The sequence below is a fragment of the Lycorma delicatula genome, chromosome 4 (genome assembly GCF_047948215.1).
Source record: "Lycorma delicatula isolate Av1 chromosome 4, ASM4794821v1, whole genome shotgun sequence".
Taxonomy (NCBI): Eukaryota; Metazoa; Arthropoda; class Insecta; order Hemiptera; family Fulgoridae; genus Lycorma; species Lycorma delicatula.
Window position 1 is genome coordinate 22,974,882 of NC_134458.1, and position 22,153 is coordinate 22,997,034.

General features: G+C 33.6%; 1 protein-coding gene across 7 annotated transcripts in view; it reads right to left on the bottom strand.

The window, feature by feature from the left end:
* Nucleotides 1–22,153, bottom strand: part of LOC142323195 (Fanconi anemia group J protein-like) — a 428,180-nt gene that overhangs the window by 12,111 nt on the left and 393,916 nt on the right. For 5 of the 7 annotated variants that reach the window (XM_075362519.1, XM_075362514.1, XM_075362517.1 and 2 more), the window contains 2 exons: nucleotides 17,814–17,926; nucleotides 14,337–14,463 (listed from right to left, as the gene is read on the bottom strand). In XM_075362519.1, coding sequence (XP_075218634.1) covers nucleotides 14,337–14,463; nucleotides 17,814–17,926 — 240 coding nt within the window. Of the gene's footprint in view, nucleotides 1–2,745; nucleotides 3,577–4,016; nucleotides 4,167–14,336; nucleotides 14,464–17,813; nucleotides 17,927–22,153 lie in introns of those variants that run through there. The other 2 variants (XM_075362516.1, XM_075362515.1) reach the window with 2 other exon arrangements.

Sequence of the window (22,153 nt, forward strand, 5' to 3'; positions counted from 1 at the left end):
CAGGGCAAGCCCACAGGGCTCCGTTCTCGATCCCTTGCTATGGAACCTGGTATTCGACGGTTATTTGGGACGAAATACCCGGAAGGGGTCACAACCCAGGCTTTCGCCGATGACTGTCTTCTGTTAGTTCGTAGCAACTCACGACCGCAGCCAGAATATCGAGCGCAGGCAGCTTTGTCAACCGTAGAGGGCTTGATGGACATTCAAAATTTAAAGATTTTTGTGCCCAAGACGAATTTTATGCTTTTCAAGGGTGCAGACAAATTATCATTCAGTCGTAACTCTCGTATTAAGTATAAAGGCTGATTAATCAGCAGAGTTCGAGTTCATAAGTATCTAGGTGTTTTGTTTGATGAAAAGTTGCTGTTTAGCAACCACATTAGGCAAGTAGCGGCGGACGCCGTCTCTGTGATGCACAAGCTTAGGAGAATTGCTAGAAAGGATTACGGGCTGTCGGGCCGTCATTTGTACACGGTGTACCTAGGTGTCTTCGAAAGTATGATCTACGCGGCGTCCGTTTCGGCTCATAGGTTTGATAGAAATCGAGCACTTATTCAAAATTTAAGGAGTGTCCAGCACAGAGCCTTAATTGTACGCACTGATGTTTTTAAAACAACTTCCTACCAGAATAACACCGTTTTGGGAAAGGCTCTCCCAATCGATTTAGTGGTGAAAGATCGGGCGGCCATGTGGAAATTGCGAAGAGGCAGGGGGCCGAGGTTTTCAGGATGCCGACTCTGTATTGGAGAGGAACGGTGATTTCAATGCACCAGTTCTAAATTTGGCATAGGCAACATGGGCAAACAGTTGCCCATGTCCCGCCTGCGGAGGAGGCTTTACAGCTTCGCGATGGAAGAATGGCAGCAAAAATGGCACGTCACAACTAAGGGAAGATCCTTGTATAAGTTTGTACAGGATTTGGGGGAATGGTATTCCTCTCCTTCGTTTTTAAGGACAGCGAGAGCCTGAGTGCTCTCCAACCATGTAAATTTAAACTAATAATTGTTTCGCCGCGTAGCAGCTGATGAGCAGTGCGTCTGTGGGGAGGTCCAGTCGAACGAACACATGATGTTCGACTGCCCAGCTCTTTGGGGAGCAAGAACTCAGGCCACCTTGGAACTTAGTGGTCATGAGGAAATTGACCACTCATAAGCGGCGAGTCAATGTGGCGTGAGCCACATTGTCGGACCATGTGGGCGTTCTTTGATGTGGCTGCTTTGTTCAACTAACATCAGTAGTTTGCCTAAGGAAAAAGGTTCCTACCGCGCTGCTGTAGGAAGCTAACCAAGAGAAATGGCTGGCTATCAGCCAGATTAAGGCTCCAAGCGCTTTAATTGTGGACAGGTACTTGCTGGTATTCAGTGTTCTAGGCGTGGCACCGAATTGCTGTCTTTGACGATGTAAATTTATATATTGATAGTCATATATGTTTAAGTAGTTGACGGGGGGGGCGTCTACCCATTTTAGTGGTATATGACAAGTGGGTGGTGGGACACGTAAGCGAGTGATGTATGATACCACGCTTATTCCGCTCACGCTTTTAGGTTAGCTCTAGGAGCTGGTTAGGACACTGGTCGCTAAACTGTTTCCAGGCTCAGTAGCCGTTTGTGACATAGACATTGGGTCTTATACTTTAGAGCAACCAAATGGGGTGGTGGCGGGAGAAATGCCATGCAAACCAATCTCCTCATTCCACCAATATGCGTGCTTAGAATTGTGTCGATTAAACAAAATACCGGACTTCTCGCATTCTTCATGTTTTATGTCCAGTATTTCCTCCGGAATTACCATCTCAGTCATTCTAGGTCTTTTTCTCTCACTGAAACGAACAGAGTCACTTCGGGAGACCACTTCCTAAATTGGGGCGCTCGGCTGTCTACTTTCAAAGACCACAAACAAATGATCAAACAATGAATCTTCTTCCAGCATTGGCCAACCGAAATATCCTCCAACATGATCTTCTGAGACGAATGTTAGGTCGACCGCAGATCGAGTTTCCTTTCCGGAACGTGTCTCACCTTCTCTATTTATGTAGGTCAAACCTAACATACTGACCCCGTCTCTTAAGCGCTATCCTCTAATGCTATCAACATTTCCTGCAAAATCTGGGCATTTTGCATTAAAATCCGCTACTATTAATAAATTTCTCCGCTTATGTCTAATAATCTCTTCACAAAGTCCATCCAGGAAACTTATAAAATTCTTCCACTCCAGTATTAGGGGATCTATAACACTAGAATATAGTCAATCGACTCAAATCAGTCCAAACATATCTATTATCGATTCTGATTGCCACCGTTTGAATTCCTGCAGACGGAAAACCAATCACCGTTCCCTGGGAGTTGTATAGCATAACAAGTAGTATACTGTTATTATATTAAAAGTTATTTATTTACTGCATTTGTATATATATTTTACAGTAGATATGAATTCTCAAATTTCTTTTTTTATGATAATGAAGAGTATTGTTAAATTAAAAACATGTTAACAATCATAAGGTGTAAATACAGTTTGTTAATATGAAATAATAATTCTTTTTATTTAAAAAAAAAAACATTTTTTTTTACAGAAAAATCAAGCTAGTAATGTTGTTCAAGTAAAATCAAATAATTATTTTATTTTAAGAAACAGTACTTTAATTTTATTATAAAATAATAAATAAAGAACACATGCTTAAAACAAGAATTACCCTGGCCATTTATTTATAGTTGAACAGATAAAAACACTTCTTGTTTACCCAACAATATTTATTTTTTCATATATCTTTGTTTTAAAGATTTAATAAAAATAATTCAATTTCAAGTTGTTTTTAGAACCTACATTCAGCCAGTGTTAAATTTATATGACTACATTGAGCAGTCACATAATTTAAACAAATATTATTGTTTAGTATAATCTTGTAAACCTTCACTGATAAAATATTATCCTAGTAATTTTTCAAAAGTTTGATACATTTCTTTTAGTCTACCATTATTTGTTTTAAAGCATCCTTAAATAATTTCCTGCCATTATCCAGTTTAAAAATATTATTTTTCTCTGCTACCTCTTCCTTTACTTGAGTCCAAATTAGGGATTATAAGATTATATCTGCAGAGGTCGGAAGGTAGCCCGACTACTTCAAATCCCATGTGTTGTTATTTTAGCCATTTCTTATATTTGATAATTCAGCTGGTGCTATTTGACTACTGCCAGGAGCTCTGAGACTGTATGATAAGGATCATGCTATATTTTATGTTCATTTAATCAGACTATAATTTCTTGATGTTTTCCTTGTCAGAATCTTATCCAGGAGCACAGAATAGTAACTTACATTTCCATAACAATTACACAGCCTTCTTCAAAACTGTGCTCTTACACAAACTTCTTCCAAACAGCAGATTTATAAACATCTTTCTAAACTTCATTTATTCTCCTGATGGTAATCTTCTTTGCACTTTAATTGAAAGGTTAATTTGGTTGGCATTCCGTACAAATCCATGCTTAGAAGATCCATCAAGGCAGATAATTAATTGAGTTCCTTTATTGATTGGAAGCTGAAGACCATCACTGCTTGTACTATTCTGCCACATATAATTTCTGGAATGATTTTAATTCACGTAAGTTTTGTCCAGCTAAATCATGGGTTGAGGATATTTTTATTAAATGTTATGAGTGGAATATATTTTTGAAGTGTAAAGAGTAAAGTAAAATTGCAAATCATATAAAGAATTACATTTAACGCAATTTGAACATCAAGAGAGGAGAAACTGATCAAATGGTGGGGTGGGTACGGTGAGGATGAGGTAAAGATAAAGCAATCTCCCGTTTGTCTGTATTTATCATCCTTATCATAAAATAAAATTTTGTCCTTCAACAAAATTATTAAAGTGCAGCTGGTAGGGGAGGGGGGCTCTGAATAGTAATTATCCTGTATTAAAGAGTCCCTGACTGCATTTAAAAATTTTTGTTGGACAAAATTTTCTTGTCTATGTAAGACTTGGTGAGAACTTAACCCTTTGCATTTAAAAGGCCACCACCATTCCCGAACAACTTGTAATATGTTCCATGTGCATAGTTCTCTCAGGTTGTATGGCCACTGTGAGTGGCTGCTTGCTTGTCTGCCGCTGCTCGGCTGCCATATCAACCACCAGCTGTCAATAACTTGGAATTATTTTCTCGACTATTATCTGAAATAAAGAGCATTTACAGAAGAAGAAACACGATAGTTTTTTAAACATGCTCTTTTTTATTTACAATCTTAAAATAAATAAACATAGTATTGCGTAATTTATTAGGCCTCACAAAAACATTATGTTAATATTATATGAATAAAGGTAAATACAAAAACAGAAGTTGAATAATAATAATAGTTTTGATTTATTGACAGGGTAAAATACAGATAATGAGTTTAGAATTGCTTTATGTTATGAGGCCGAAGAGAAAAAATTATATTTCATGAAGAACAATTTGAATAATAAACAGAATATTATAAAAATGAATAAAAAACAGAAAATTTATAAAACAAGTGTTTGTTTAGTGTTTTATTCCTTGAGTCTTTTGAGTGTGTGGTACTGTTTGAAGCGCTGTCCAATACACAATCCAGGTTGTGCAGTGCACATTTTTTCACATATATCTGGTACGTTTCCTTGCCCCACTAGCACTTCTGTTACTGCATACAAAACAATCCTTTGTTTTAACAGGTTCTAGTGATGAAAGGATGTGAAAAGCAGTGTAAAACGATATTTATATTGAAATAGCATACAAATGTCACAGCCACTCACATTGGCCGTGCAAATGTTCATGGGATTTTGTTCGGGCCACTCCTAGTGGCCATACAAGCAGGGAGGTATGTGACTGTGAAAAAATCCAAGCTGGTAGAGAAAATTCCGGGGCCACTCACAGTGGCCATACAACTCCTGAGACACTTTGTTAAAGGGACTAAACGAGCGCAAAGGGTTAATCATTAAACAACCTTAAACATGCCTGCTATTTCTACAACATGAAAAATATATTTAAACAAATTAAAATTGTCTGAAAGTTGATCGGTCACTCATTATTTTATTTAATTAAATACTGCATAACGACGTTTATTCCTTAATTTCCATAGCTTGTCTTTTTTTTTTTTAGTTCAATTTATTGTCGTTTTTTTAATTCAATTTTTATTTACTTTTCTTATTTTTTGGCAGTAGTGTTTTTTTAATTTTTATAATTCAGTTTTTATTATAGTCTTTACTAAGTATTGTCTAACATAAAGTAATGGAAAACTACAGCTGTATTTTTTTTTAGACAAAAAAAAAAACAGCACATTCCTTTTTTAAAATAAATATGATGGCATCTTCTTGGTAAAGTATTCTGAAAGAAAAATTAGTCTCCTAACTGCATCTCCAAGTGAGGACTCCTCAAGAGGAGAAAGAGATTATAAAGGTATTCAGGAAGTATAAAAAAAGTGTTCTTTGAGCTATAGTGTAAGAAGTGCTAAAAATTTAAAGTAAGAGTGTTAGGCTAAATAATTTAAAGTCTATCACTTTTAGGTATATCTACTTTGTGAAAGTAGATAGGTTAGAGCTAGATATGATACGAATTAATGAGGTAAGGTAGAAAAATAAACAAAACCTTTGGTTAAGGAATTATAGTATAATCCTCTTTAGATTAATCTTAGAAGGGAGAATAAAGCCATCTTTCATAGATGTGCAGATGGAGTTTGGTAATGTAGAATGGAACAAAATGTTCAACATTTTATGGAAAATCAGACTGAAATGCAAATAAAGGTTTATATAAAATCTGTATTAAAATCTGGTAGCAGATATAAGAACAGGCAATGAAGAAAAGCAAGATCTGATTCAGAAAAGAATGAAACAAGGATGGTTATACAGAAGAAGTAATTCAAGAACTAAAAGGCAAAATTTGAGAACAGAATAATAATCCAAGGGTGAAAATTAGAGTTAAGATTCGCTGATGACATTGTTCTTTTTTATTGAAAAAAAGAAATATTGAATGGTATAGATTTATCGGTGGAAGAGAATTTTACTTTGAAAATAATGAGAAAAAAATAAATTTAATGAAATGTAATAGAAATGAGAATAATGAGGGATTAATATAACATATCAGAAGTTACAGGATTCTGCTATTTAGTGAGTACAATTAAAAGGAGGGATGAAGTAATGAAGATGTCAAAAGCAGACTGATGAAAGCAAAGAGAACTCTCCTGCAGAAATGGAGAAGTCTGCTACTCAAATATAGATTTAAGAATTATAGAGCAGTCTTTAAAATTTTTACATCGGATGTAGCACTAAATAATAATGAAACAAAGACAGCAGGAAAAGAACACAGGCCTTTGAAATGTGATGATACAGGAGGAGGGTGAAAATCAGAGGAGTTGTGAAGTATCAAATGAAGAGGTCTCAAGATGAACATTAAAAGTGAGAAAGTTGTGACAAAATCTTCCAAAGAGACGAGCTACTTTTGATGCAGATGTACGTGTATATCAACCAAAAGTAAAACCTAGCTTTCCACCAGCAGTACAGAATCTAACAATGTTTTTCACTTCATCTTATTGTTTCTCAAAATTTTACGTTAAAAGCGCTTTGGATGGTTTCTCTCATCGTCAGTTAATCAAAATTTAAAAAAAATTACACACTAAATTATCACTTATTGTAAAATATGTAGTCAAAAATTAAAATAAAATAAAAACATAGTTTGTAGCCAGCCAGCCACACATACAGTACTGTACTAATATTAAATGAATTTTATTTAATAATTTATACAAATATGCTGTTATCTATGGCGGTTTTGATAAGAAAATCACTATCAAACTCTGTCTGCATATTAATCAAGTTGAATTTTTCTCTATATTTGTATATATAATATTTTTCCAAAATGTCTAATTTGTTATTGTTATTATCACATTTTTTTGTAATTTCAATTATTTTTAAATTTGTACCTAAGTCGGTGATGGAATGTTTGTTAACTATTAAACGGTCAGCAAGATTAGAGAAACCTAACTATTGTTTTTATAAAATCTACTGTTCTGCAAATCTTGCCCTCAATTATCTATTAGTTTTCCAAAAATAATTTTTATTACAATCATTACATGTTATTTTATAGACACCACACAAATCATTAGATCATTACTATAATTATGGAGCTTCAAATGTTTTATTATATGATTGTATGGTTTATGTGCTGGTTTATATATTTCATAATAAAATTTTAAATAATATTATTAGTAAAGGAATATTTTATATAAATATTTTCATCAATACTTTTATTATTTACACGTTTCAACATTGTTGCATTACTTGTTTTTGTTTTTGTCTTCAGTCATTTGACTGGTTTGATGCAGCTCTCCAAGATTCCCTATTTAGTGCTAGTCGTTTCATTTCAGTATACCCTCTACATCCTACATCCCTAACAATTTGTTTTACATATTCCAAACGTGGCCTACCTACACAATTTTTCCCTTCTACCTGTCCTTCCAAAATTAAAGCGACTATTCCAGGGTGCCTTAGTATGTGGCCTATAAGTCTGTCTCTTCTTTTAACTATATTTTTCCAAATGCTTCTTTCTTCATCTATTTGCTGCAATACCTCCTCATTTGTCACTTTATCCACCCATCTGATTTTTAACATTCTCCTATAGCACCACATTTCAAAAGCTTCTAATCTTTTCTTCTCAGATACTCCGATTGTCCAAGTTTCACTTCCATATAAAGCGACACTCCAAACATACACTTTCAAAAATCTTTTCCTGACATTTAAATTAATTTTTGATGTAAACAACTTATATTTCTTACTGAAGGCTCGTTTAGCTTGTGCTATTCGGCATTTTATATCGCTCGTGCTTCGTCCATCTTTAGTAATTCTACTTCCCAAATAACAAAATTCTTCTACCTCCATAATCTTTTCTCCTCCTATTTTCACATTCAGTGGTCCATCTTCGTTATTTCTACTACATTTCATTACTTTTATTTTGTTCTTGTTTATTTTCATGCGATAGTTCTTGCGTAGGACTTCATCTATGCCGTTCATTGTTTCTTCTAAATCCTTTTTATTCTCGGCTAGAATTACTATATCATCAGCAAATCGTAGCATCTTTATCTTTTCACCTTGTACTGTTACTCCGAATCTAAATTGTTCTTTAACATCATTAACTGCTAGTTCCATGTAAAGATTAAAAAGTAACGGAGATAGAGAACATCCTTGTCGGACTCCCTTTCTTATTATGGCTTCTTTCTTATGTTCTTCAATTGCTACTGTTGCTGTTTGGTTCCTGTACATGTTAGCAATTGTTCTTCTATCTCTGTATTTGAACCCTAATTTTTTTAAAATGCTGAACATTTTATTCCAGTCTACGTTATCGAATGCCTTTTCTAGGTCTATAAACGCCAAGTATGTTGGTTTGTTTTTCTTTAATCTTCCTTCTACTATTAATCTGAGGCCTAAAATTGCTTCCCTTGTCCCTATACTTTTCCTGAAACCAAATTGGTGTTCTCCTAACACTTCCTCCACTCTCCTCTCAATTCTTCTATATAGAATTCTAGTTAAGATTTTTGATGCATGACTAGTTAAACTAATTGTTCTGTATTCTTCACATTTATCTGCCCCTGATTTCTTTGGTATCATTACTATAACACTTTTTTTGAAGTCTGACGGAAATTCCCCTTTTTCATAAATATTACACACCAGTTTGTATAATCTATCAATCGCCTCCTCCCCTGCACTGCGCAGTAATTCTACAGGTATTCCGTCTATTCCAGGAGCCTTTCTGCCATTTAAATCTTTTAATGCTCTCTTAAATTCAGATCTCAGTATTGTTTCTCCCATTTCATCCTCCTCAACTTCCTCTTCTTCCTCTATAAAACCATTTTCTAATTCATTTCCTCCGTATAACTCTTCAATATATTCCACCCATCTATCGACTTTACCTTTCGTATTATATATAGGTGTACCATCTTTGTTTAACACATTATTAGATTTTAATTTATGTACCCCAAAATTTTCCTTAACTTTCCTGTATGCTCCGTCTATTTTACCAATGTTCATTTCTCTTTCCACTTCTGAACACTTTTCTTTAATCCACTCTTCTTTCGCCAGTTTGCACTTCCTGTTTATAGCATTTCTTAATTGCCGATAGTTCCTTTTACTTTCTTCATCACTAGCATTCTTATATTTTCTACGTTCATTCATCAGCTGCAATATATCATCTGAAACCCAAGGTTTTCTACCAGTTCTCTTTATTCCGCCTAAGTTTGCTTCTGCTGATTTAAGAATTTCCTTTTTAACATTCTCCCATTCTTCTTCTACATTTTCTACCTTATCTTTTTTACTCAGACCTCTTGCGATGTCCTCCTCAAAAATCTTCTTTACCTCCTCTTCCTCAAGCTTCTCTAAATTCCACCGATTCATCTGACACCTTTCTTCAGGTTTTTAAACCCCAATCTACATTTCATTATCACCAAATTATGGTCGCTATCAATGTCTGCTCCAGGGTAAGTTTTGCAGTCCACGAGTTGATTTCTAAATCTTTGCTTAACCATGATATAATCTATCTGATACCTTGCAGTATCGCCTGGCTTTTTCAAAGTGTATATTCTTCTATTATGATTTTTAAATTGGGTGTTGGCAATTACTAAATTATACTTCGTGCAAAACTCTATAAGTCGGTCCCCTCTTTCATTCCTTTTGCCCAGCCCGTATTCACCCACTATATTTCCTTCCTTGCCTTTTCCAATGCTTGCATTCCAATCTCCAACCAACTATTATTAAATTTTCATCTCCTTTTACGTGTTTAATTGCTTCATCAATCTCTTTGTATACACATTCTACCTCATCATCATCATGGGCGCTTGTAGGCATATAGACGTTAACAATCGTTGTCGGTTTAGGTTTTGAATTTATCCTTATTACAATGACTCTATCGCTATGCGGCTTGAAATACTCCACTCTCCTCCCTATTTTCTTGTTCATCACGAAACCTACTCCTGCCTGCCCATTATTTGACGCTGAGTTAATTACTCTAAAATCACCTGACCAAAAGTCGCCTTCCTCTTCCCACCGAACCTCACTAATTCCTACTATATCCACGTTTACCCTATCCATTTCCCTTTTTAAATTCTCTAGCCTACCAACCTTTTTTAAGCTTCTAACATTCCACGCTCCGACTCGTAGAATGTTATTTTTTACTTTTCTGGTGACCCCTTCCTTAGTAGTCCCCACCCGGAGATCCGAACGGGGGACTATTTTACCTCCGGAATATTTTACCAAGGAAGGCGCCTCCATTATTGCTTTTGAAAATGCAGAGCCACATTTTCTTGGAAAAAAAAACAGCTGTAGTTTTCCATTGCTTTCAGCTGCGCAGTACTCAGAGGACTGAGTGATGTTGATATGGCCGTTTAAGTCATTGTGACTTACGCCCCTAACAACTACTGAAAGAGCTGCTGCCCTCTTTCAGGAATCATTCCTTAGTCTGGCTCTCAACAGATACCTCTCCGATATGGTTGCACCTTCGGTCCAGCTACTCTGTATCCCTGAGCACTCAAGCTCCCTCACCAACGGCAAGGTCTCATGATTCATAGAGGAGGGTTGCATTACTAGATTTCAGTTTTTATTTTTTATAAATATTATCAATTAATGAGGTGCTATATCCATTTTTTACTGCAATACTTTTTATAATATTTATTTCTGTATTTAATTTTTCGTTATTCTGTGTGTAATGTATCGCTCTATTCAGCATGTTTGTAAACATATTAATTTTGTGTGCCCAAGGCTGATTCGATCTTCTGTTAGCAGTTATTTTACTTGCTGTTGGTTTTTTATGGACATTATAATTTTATTACTTTTATAAATTTCTATGTTAACATCTAAAAAACTTATTTTTCTGCATTTATCTGTTTCAAAACGTAAATTTTAAACTAATATGATATGAATTAAGTATTTTTCAAAATTATAACAGGCTCATAGATTATTATTATAACAGGCTCATAGATTTCATTATTCATCATTTATAACAGGCTCATAGATTACAAAATATCATCAACGTAACGAACCCGTAATTGAACTTTGTGTATGTGGGTAATTCCATAAACTATTTTATTTTCTAATTCTTGTAAATAAATTTCAGACATAACAGCCGATAAATGAAATCCCATCGGTAAAGTATTCTCTTGTGTATAAAATACATGATTATATTCTAAATAAATGTGTTGACATATATTCCTAATGATGCTTATAATATTATCAATAAATTTTGGATCCTCATTATTATTTTTCAGTTTATTTTTTATTATACAAATAGTTTGATCTATATATTAGGTAAATGTTGGTTACGTCATAACTTATCATTTTAGTATTTTCATTTATTGTTAAATTATTTAATTTGTTAACTAAATCATACCCATTTTTTACATTATACTTATTTCATAAATTGATTTTATATCTGAGTATTTTATCAATTATTTTAGTAATAAAATAATAAGGTGTGGATTTGAAATTAATTAATGGACATATTGGGTTACCTTGCTTATGTATTTTAGAAAGACCAGTAAGTTTGGGGACAGATGGTTTAAATGGATATAATCTAGTGTGAACCTCATGTTATTATTGTAATTAAGAATTGCTTTATAGCTTGTTAATAAACTTTTTGTAATCTTTATAAATTTATTAGTTGGGTCTTTTATTTGTGTAAAATTATTTTCAGCTATATATTTTTCCATTAAATTATATTTGTCAATTAACATAATAACTGGCATGTTTGTTTTATCTGATTTAAGTACAATGTCAAAAGAGGCGTCGAAATGTGTTTTGTTTTTGTAGTTGTTAATGTACTTTGCTAGGTTAGGAATTTATGATTGTATTATGTGTCTTTGCTCATGTTGTTGTTGGATTATGCTGCCGGATATACCGATGGACATTGAGTGGGGGGATATTGTGTGCGGTGCTCTACCGCTGATGGCGAGGGAGACATGGCGCAACAAGTAATGAGGGGTCATGGGAATGCGTGTGGGATCGAGGACAGGTACAAGTCCATCTTGCTTGATTTAAGTACAATACATTTATTTTCTTCTAAATTATCTTTTAAATTAAATATTGCTTTTTTGTTGAAAGCAATATTTATATAGTATTTATATACTAGGGGTGGTCCATTTAAACTGGGACAGCTTAAAATTGCTTTGTGTATCTCAAAAACTACACATTTTAGGAAAAAATCTTCCCTATTAAAGTTTTTCCATTTTAAAGGGGAAATGCGTTCACTATCTATTCTATCCTTGATAAGGTCATTTCAAAGTCAACTTAATTATTTTAAATAGGGACCTATATTTTTTATTGCAGAATAGAATTCTTTGCAAAACAAAATTAAAATTTCATTTAGACTTTTTCCCCCATCTTCAAAAATGCTGTAGACCTACAAATTAGTGTTTTTAGTTTCATTAGATCTACCCACCGGCTTGGTCTAGTGGTGAACGCATCTTCCCAAATCAGCTGATTTGGTAGTCGAGAGTTCCAGCGTTCAAGTCCTAGTAAAGTCAGTTATTTTTACACAGATTTGAATACTAGATTGTGGATACCGGTGTTCTTTGGTGGTTGGGTTTCAATTAACCATACATCTCAGGAGTGGGAATGTACAAGACTACAGGCTTTGTTTACACTCAATACATATTATCCTCATTCATCCTCTGAAGTATTATCTGAAAGGTAATTACCGGAGGCTAAACAGGAAAAAAAAGAAAAGAAAGTTTCATTAGATCTGGTCCAGCTGATGAGTTACTTCCAGCTGATGTTAAATACAAAAAAATTAAATTTTAAATAAAAAGGAATCAATTAAAGGATTAACCTAAATAAAATCCATTTACATTTTAATAAATTTTTTTAATCAAATAGTACATACCAGTATGGTATATAGCCTACATGTGTTACACGCTTTGGTCAGTTAAATTATGTCAAATCTATGAGAATATTTGTTTTAATGAATTACTGATATTTAAAAATTTGTTTAATACTTTTTATTTAAAGTAATTATAAAAACTTTCTCTACTTAAGTGCATTTGTTGCTGTAATTTACGTAGATAAGTTTTACTATGGTACAAATCTAAAAATAATTTAAATTACAAAAGAATGTGATAATAACAATAAAAAATTAGACATTTTGGAAAAATAATATACGTACAAATATAGACAAAAGTTCAACTTGATTAATATGCAGACAGAATTTGATAATGATTTTCTTGTCAAAACTGCCATAGATAGCTGCACATTTGTATAAATTATTTAAATAAAATTCATATAATATTAGTGCAGTATTGTATGTGTGGCTAGCCACAGGTTGTTTTTATTTTATATTAATTTTTGACTACATATTTTACAAAACACAATAATTTTTAGTGTGTAATTTTTTAAAAAATTTTAATTAACTGACGATGAGGGAAACCTCCAAAGTGCTTTTACCATAAAATTTGGAGAAATAATAAGATAAGGTAAGAAGCATCTGGTGGAAAGCTAGATTTTACTTTTGTCCTTGATTAATTAGTACAGAGGAAGATATGAACAAATACAATAAAAAAAATAATTAATTTTAATAAATTAATACGTATATATATATATATATATATATATATATATATATACACACACTGCAGTTTGAGGTTTTATAAAATAAAAACTGATAAAAGTGGTTCAGTAAGTTATACATTAAGACATCTAGGTTTAGTTAAATAGCTAATAGAGGGATATGCAGAAGATAAAAGGTGTAAAAGAAGGCAAAGATGAGAATTTATAAATCAGATAACTGAGGATATAGGATGTAACAGTTATGTTGTTAAAAGATTAGTGTGCATAAGAAACTAATAGATAATTATATTAAAGTATCAATCCAGTCAACTGATTGGCTATTTCATTCTTTTCATACTTATTCCCTAATTATGGAAAAATAAGATTTTTTTTTTAATCTACCAGTAGACTACAGCTTGGTTATACTTTAACTGATTTAAAGTTATTCCTTACTATTTAAATTTAATAAAATTAAATGAAAACCTTTTTTGCTTTCTTCAATACAATCTCACTCTTTAGTAGGAAAATTCATTTAAAACTGTTTCTCTGACTGTTTTCAGTTCCAGAGGAACACTATTATGTACTTTATTTAGGTTTGTTAATAAATTACTTACAATTTTTTTTAAGTAATGCAAGAAATCTTAACGAATTCAATTTATAAGTTTAGGAGTTATAAACAATCATTAATTCTATTATAAAAATTTGCTTTATAATAATCTAGATTTAAGGAAATTTTGATACAGGATATTTTTACTTTTAAGATGATGGTAAAATTAGATTAAATGGTTCAGTAATGACTTATAAATAAATACTTACATTATTTATTATCCATTTTGATAGACGTTTTTTATTTTCATTATACTTATATCTATCATCAACTAATAAGATTATTCCCCAATCATTTTTATGTCTGATGACTCTTCCTAATGCTTGATTTAGGGTTCTGAAAAAAAAAAGATATTATTACCTCATATATGCTTAATATCGGCAGACGGCAACGGAAGCAGCTCAGATATCAGCGCGAGTACAGTATACGTACGCTCTTGCACAAGCATCATTCTCGCTATGTAGCTAACCGCGCAGATCTACCACCATAGCGGCGCTGCGGCCCCACCAATCTCAGCCTCCAGTAAAAGAGCGTGCACGTGAGTAAATTTTTAATTCATCGTCGACCACCACCTGAAGAAGACCAAGAAGATGGAAGAGGACAGAAGTTCCCTGGCCGCCTCAACGTGGGACTTCCCGGCGGATGCCAAAATCTCCGCCGGAGCAGCAGGCCTGGCTGGCCCGCCGATGGACGCGGACGCTACCTTCCCGCTCCAGGTCACCGGGCTTCAATCGCCCTGGCTAGCTGACTCAGCAGCAGGAGCCGGCCCAGCGAGGGATCGCTCAGGGAGAACCGCCTCGGCCACGCCGGCAAAAGACGAAGACGCTGACCCGACACTGCGGGACTCTGGGAGCCACCACTGCCACGCTGTAGTGGGGACCCAGCTGGCGCTGAGAGGAAGCCCGGTCTGATTTCAAAGGACGAGCCGCAACTCTCCGACTACAGCCAAGTCGACTTCGCTGGAGACCATCCCAACCCCGTAGGGGAAGACACCCACCTTTTGAGGTTACCGGTCACCACACCACCCCCTCCATTCCGAGCCCTGAGGGGCTTTACCGGAGGTCGTCTTTAGACCCTTTAACTGATTTCATCTCACAATCATCAGCCAGGCCTCGGTCATAATGTCACCGATGTAAATGCCTCTGCAGACATTTGCATCAGTAAAATACAAATCAAATTTTACCTTCACGTAGGACTCAAACGGACATCTTCACATCCAACTTAACATGATTCCCTCAAAAAAACTAACCGAGACCGCGGAAGCGTGGACACCGCGCCTAGTCTAAATTTGACAACACCATTCGTGACTGCGAATGCCTCAGAAAACGAACGAGTTGTAAGTCAAATCAAAAGTCAATTGAATGTAGCACTCTACATTCATACCAATCAAAATTATGTTTTACGCAACATAGTTATTCAGATCTACATCCAATAAGTCAACCAAATTAGGTCACCTAGCAAAGGGAACGTAACCTCATTTCGGTCCGTCCACGAGCCGGGGACAAACCCCGCATTCCCACCCGGTCCCAACAGATTGAGTCTCGCGCGGCATTACCAAGTCACAATCAGGGACCGCCACTGGCGGAACGAAGCCACGCCCCCGGTCGCGCGGACTACGATACCCCGGCAGCGCGGCCACCCCCGCCAGTGGGAGCGCCAAATCGAATCACAAACGATAGCAATATAATCGTGGCATGATGCCAATGCGTCTACCTCAAAAATAACGTCGGTGACCAGCTTACGGACCCAACAGCTCTTTTCAGAGCTGCCACAAGGTTATAAAGTGCCACATGTCATCGAAGCCATTCGGCGACAATATATGATTTCTTCATTGTGCATTTTCATTTGTGGTCATGTAATAAAGTAAAATAACTTAAATATTTACAGACTTCCTGCTAATCTATTTATTTTAAGTATTAATAACTGCTAAGGTCATTTGTCCCTTGTGAACGGTAGCAGCATGCACCTAATTTCACTGACCAAGAAAAAATATTATGACATTTTAAAATTACAAAATAATGTAAGAAAACTCATTTTCAAATTAATAAAATCTGTTCTTCAATTGCTTTGAAAGAAGAACATAAACAATTTCACAAACATAATTTTTCTGAAATTGTGGTTTATGTAACTGTATGTTTTGCAGTGTTTTTTTTCCAAGGCCATTGGAAGAACAACTTACATTAATTTGAAAACAAATAGTTTACAATCTTTTTATTATTTTAAAGCATGCAATTAAAAATAAAATAAATCTTTTATTCAGATCAGTACATAATAGTACATTATATAAATGAGATTAGACATAGGTAGGTTGCTACTTCACAGATAAAAAAATTAACTGCCCCAGCATTTGCCTGGTTAGATAAAGCGAAACTGTGATAAAAGCTTGATCAGAGCAGGATCACAAAATACAGAATTAAATATAAAATAAATAATAAAGCTGGTTAAATTCCATATAAATCCATATTAATTATTTAAAACATAAACATGTGAAATAATATTGAAATTACTTTAATTAAAATAAAAAGTTATAGTAAGTATGTGAAGATACTAAACGAATAAAATACACTAACTAAAAAAGAAAAAACATAATTCGGAAGATATTAATGAAAATTATTTAAGAACATATCATTCTCTATAAAAGATGATGGTGCAAGGGTTTGTTTGTTTGTCATATGTGCTCACATTTTTATTTAAGCTGGTACTGGAGCAGAGAGGATCAATGGTGTCGCGCCGGGTGGCTGCACACGGCTTCATCCATGACTCTCTCCTGCTAGAAGCAGCCCGTTGTCAATTAATTTACAGATTATTTAATTTCTAAGCGTAGATTATTTTAATTTATATTTTATATAAATTTTTTATTGTAATTATTATTATTTAATTTCATTAATAAAAGAAAGAATTAGTTAATATTTAGCAATAAAAAAATATTTTTTATTTAGCGGGAGAGGTGTTTATGTGCAGCCATTCGGCGCATCACACGGTCCGCTCTGCGCCAATAGCAGCAGCTGCACTAGCAATTTACACAACCTCGAACAAGACGGCGTCAGTAAGCCAACTCCCTGTAATCAATGCGGCTAGCATTAAACATTATATTTCTATTAAAAACTGTTAAATTCTATATCTACTCACTCCTTACGCCTATTTTAAATATAAAAACACCTAAATGTTCAGAAAAATATCCTCTACAAATTAATTTTTTTTTCTTTAAAGTACTTTATATTCTCACAAACACGAAATTACAAACGCGTTGAGGATCCAGGGGGCAGAGCCCCAGGCTAGCTGGTCAGGGTAGTTTATATAATAATAAAGCATTTATATAATAAAGCACTTTCTCGTAAGCTGAAGTATAATGTTGAGTTTCACGAAAACAGTACTGTTATCTGGTTTGATAGAAGTGGATTCTGTTTTTTTTTTGTTTTTTTTAAATAATAAATGATTATTGTTTTTAGTAAAAATTATACATTCATGAATATAAATGCATGGATAGGTGAGAAAAGAGTTTAACTATTCATTTTAATAACTAAAAAAAAGCAAATACTCTCGGAAGACAAAACATATTCACAGAAAGTAAGCAAAAGTAAACAAATAAATGGTCATGCACCTATTAAATATTACATAAATAAGAAAATGTTAATTATAAAACATTTAAGAAATTAAAAAATATAGAAAAATTCTTGTCATTATACCTGAATCCCTGAATTTTGTACCACTCATTTCCATCAAGTGAGCCAATTCTATCGTTATATGCTCGTTTCAGTCTTATTTCAGTGCTCTTTACATTTGGGTATGGTATTCCGATCTGAAAATAAAAAAAATATCTTAATGTAGATTAAAGAATAGATAGTTTTATGAAGTACTAGCCACCGGGGCCGGCTAGCCCTTCGGGGAGGGATAGGCTTATATTTTTATTGTTAAAGTCGACTGTGCCGTCTTTGCCGTCCCGGGAGTAGTCTTTTAGTGGAGTAAATGATTTACTTATTGAAGTAAAATTTTAAACGACAACTTCTGTAAGATTTTTAAACAACCACCAATATAATCAAATTAATTAAAAGTTACACGTGGATGTTGGATAATATCGCCGAACAATAAAAATATAGTAAAATCAAAAAAAAAAAAAAATATATATATATTATTATATATATTATTATTATAATTTAATATATATTTATAAGTTTATATATAAGTATTATATATAAGTTAATATATTATTGTTAATATGTAATATATTACAGTACATTAAAGTAGAAAAGAATAAAAAAATATTATCCCACGAAGTTAATTATGTTGTTTGTTTGGCGAATCTCAGGATGAATGAAAGAATTTCTTGCAGAATTGATTCTTGAGAACACCACAAACAAAACCATGATCAAAACAACTACTTCCCAACAGTAATGCAGCGTTGTTTAGGGATTGTCCTTGTGATTTTCTGATGGTCATTATGTTAGATATTATTAAAGGAAATTGCAAACGTTTAAACTGAAATGGAAAATCGGTTGAAATTATTGGAAACTTTGGTATGAAAACATCTTCTATATTTTCTCCAGTAAGAAACGTTGCTTATACGATATTTTTTAATATATAGTCGAGTGCCATTGCAAAGTTTCGGTGGCTTCAGATTCCAATGAACCAATGGTGTTGCGCCGGGCAGCTGCACAAGGCTCCCGCTAGAAGCAGTCCGTTGTCAATTGATTTACAGATTATTTAAATTTATTTTTCATATTTTTAGCCATGAATATAATCAAATTAATTAAAACTTATTTTGATTTATATACATCTCATAGCCCTGAATATCGACCTTTAAAATTTGGATTTTAGATGTTAAGTAATGCGACCGCTAGGTGACGACACACATATAGGAGATAATTTAATATATATACATAACAATGTTGTCAAATGGGGCATTTAAAATTTTTTTTTTTAAAACCTTGAAGGTGTGGATATGGGTCCTGTAAAGTTCAGTTACAGACAGAATTGGTATAATTTTTTATATATATAAATAAAGTATCAGGCAGGTTTCTCATATCAGCAATATCATCTTTCTGAGTTGCTCTTATGGACTTTGATATTCTATTTTTTTTTTCAGATTATTTAGTACTTTGAATAGGCTATGTTACCTTTGTTCTTTCCAATATTACACTTTCTAGCATATGTTTCAAACCAGTCAAACATTTCGATTTTGCCACTTTGCAAGAAGCACTTCCATTTTTTAAAATATTTTTTCTTAAGTGGTTTTATTCTACCTAAGTTTGTAGGCAAATGCTAGTATAGAAATGAGAAAATTGTGACTGATTATAAAAAAAACCAAAAAAATTGAAATTTGAATCTAGGGTTTTTTTGTATATCAATTAGGCAAACTGGGTTTACTGGCATGCATCCTGCCACCTCGCCTAATTTAGGTCATCTTAAATTAAACACCTGGTGTCTGTTCCTATGAACTCCTACTAATATTAAATTAGTAGTGATCAATTAATAACAATAAAAAGCTAAAATATAGTTTAAAATAAAAGTATTACTGGTAGTAGACTGATCAGGCTCTAGTCAAATTGTGTTTGTCACCCACACACTCCAATAATTTAAAACCTGAAAGTAACTTAAGAATAACTCAAACAAATTTTCTTTTTTACGTAGGTGGCTTAGTTGTGCTGCAAATACAAACTATAACTTAAGGTAAATGATCATTTTGGTATTAAATGTCTTTATAAAGACTTAGAACCTACCCAAAAAATGTACCTAATTCAGGTATATTCAATCCTATTATCAGGATTAAATATACCTTCAAAGAAAACAGAGGCATTCTTCAATATAACATTGATGGTCTAACTCTGCAATGTCGTAAAAAAAATCTCTTGGTGTTTCAAAATGAGGCTTATACCATAATACCTCATTACTAAAGAGAAAGCTACTTTCCTATTTACCTTAAATTTCCAAGGTATGTAGTCTTACAATGACTAGATGAGTTAAACATCAAACGATGACTTGACTGGATCCTGCCTTTACAGGCACAAGATTCATCAGCCACAAACCAACCTTTAAATATTGGCAAAATTTTGAAGAGTTAGAGAGAGCTTCAGAAATACCATCCTTTCAAGTTTAGTATGAATTCACACATGACCTTCCATTAGGTGAAGTAATTCACTTGTTCTGCCATGCTTCCAAAGCGAGGGCTTGAATTCTCTTCTTCAAGTATTGTATGGCAGTGTACCTATAATTAATTCTCTTATACCTAAAAATTCTCTTATACCACTTCATTGTTATTTCATCAGCTGTGAAATGCTCACCAAGTAGCTCTGCCCCTTTATTATTTCAGTATATGAGGATGTATCTTCAGAATAATTTATCGGAAGAGCCTTTCCCAGTACAATGATAGTTTCATAGGAACATTTTTTTAAGACAGAAGTATTTACTTTCAGGGCTCTATGCTAGACGTGTCTGTAAATTTAGAATAAGGGCTCTATTTAATTCTAATCTACAGTCCATACTACAGATGTGTAGGACATTACTTTCAAAAACTGTTTTATAGATCATCCAGAGGTGGCCTGAAGACAAGACCCAGTCCTGTTGAAGCTAACTTCCAATTCAGCACTCAAGAGAATTTTATTTGTTGTTTAGGATTACTTTGATGTTTGTTGCACGCATGCGCGCTGCATGCTGTGTGCGAGTTGTTGTGTTTCAGGACAGTCGCCGTTTGACTGGTGTGCGAGTAAGAGGTAATTTCCACTACAAATTTCTCCAACCAATTCAAACATTTGAAAAGAGAAATCTTTTATTTTAATGTATTTTCATTTGCATTGTTAACCTTGTTTACAGTTCCTTGACTTATTGTTACTCTGAATACCAAAACTAAATACATTATTGTACTGTACTGAACCATGTAATGTATATCAATTGTAGGAATCTCAAAGATAATAATATTAGAACTGACTAATATAAGTATATAATATGAGTTTCTGCTCAAGGAACCTCTAGATGATGGTTTGAGTGGCAGTGATCACAACTTGCTCCAGAATTTTTAGGTATTGAATGATATGAGATGAAACTTCATCTGTATCATTCTCTTTTCAGTCAAAAGTAACTGGAAGATTTTCAGGAATCTTTATCATATATCATCAAATTTTATGATAATTACATCCAAAACTTTCCTGGTTGTGAAAAAGTCAGAAAGGTGAAAGTGGATTCTTAGGTGATACAAAGTGTAGCTTGTCAAGAAATTATTGGTGAGCTAACTCCCACTGAAGCAAAACAATCTAGACAGTTGTTTTAAGAAACAAATGCTTAGTTTAATATTTACAATTTTAATCACAGTGTAGGTTTTAATATATATAAACTAGCAACCCCATTACAGATTCCCCTGTGCTACATGGTTACTTGTGTTTCCAGTCGCAGTCTGGGCTTGCTTTTCTTACCCTTCGCATCTAACAAGGCCCTCTGCCCCTTGGAACCCTGTGTTTATTAAATTTATGCTTGTGAGAATAGTAATAAATAAAAATTAAAACCTGTTTAATTTATGAAAACTATCAGTGTATTGTAATTTCTTCAGAGTAACAGTTTGGACAGTACAGGATCCACTTATTAGTTTATAGATTTACCATCAAGGCTTCACTCGCAAAAAATATATAATCAGAATTATAAACATAAATTACCATCACAATATTACCAAATCTTATAAAGATTGATTCAACAGTGGTAACAAAAAATGTAAAGAACAATTTATGTTTTTATCCCTTAAAATATATTAAAATTCAAAAAACCTAAAAATGGTTTTTAGATATTTATCTGAAAAATATTTGCAAGCCCAAATCGAGTGAATATCTATCTCATTTATTATAGGTGGAAATGGGGAATATTGAAACCATTATTAAAAATTTGTTTACATTTCTTCACGCCTTTCAAGGTCAAATTAGTTTCTAGTTATTCACATGAAGATTACACACTCCAGAAATCAAACTGATATTTACATTTCTTACTGAGAAATTCAAGAAATAGTAAATTTCATTGTTACTCCATTTTAACTCTTTAAATTCAGAAC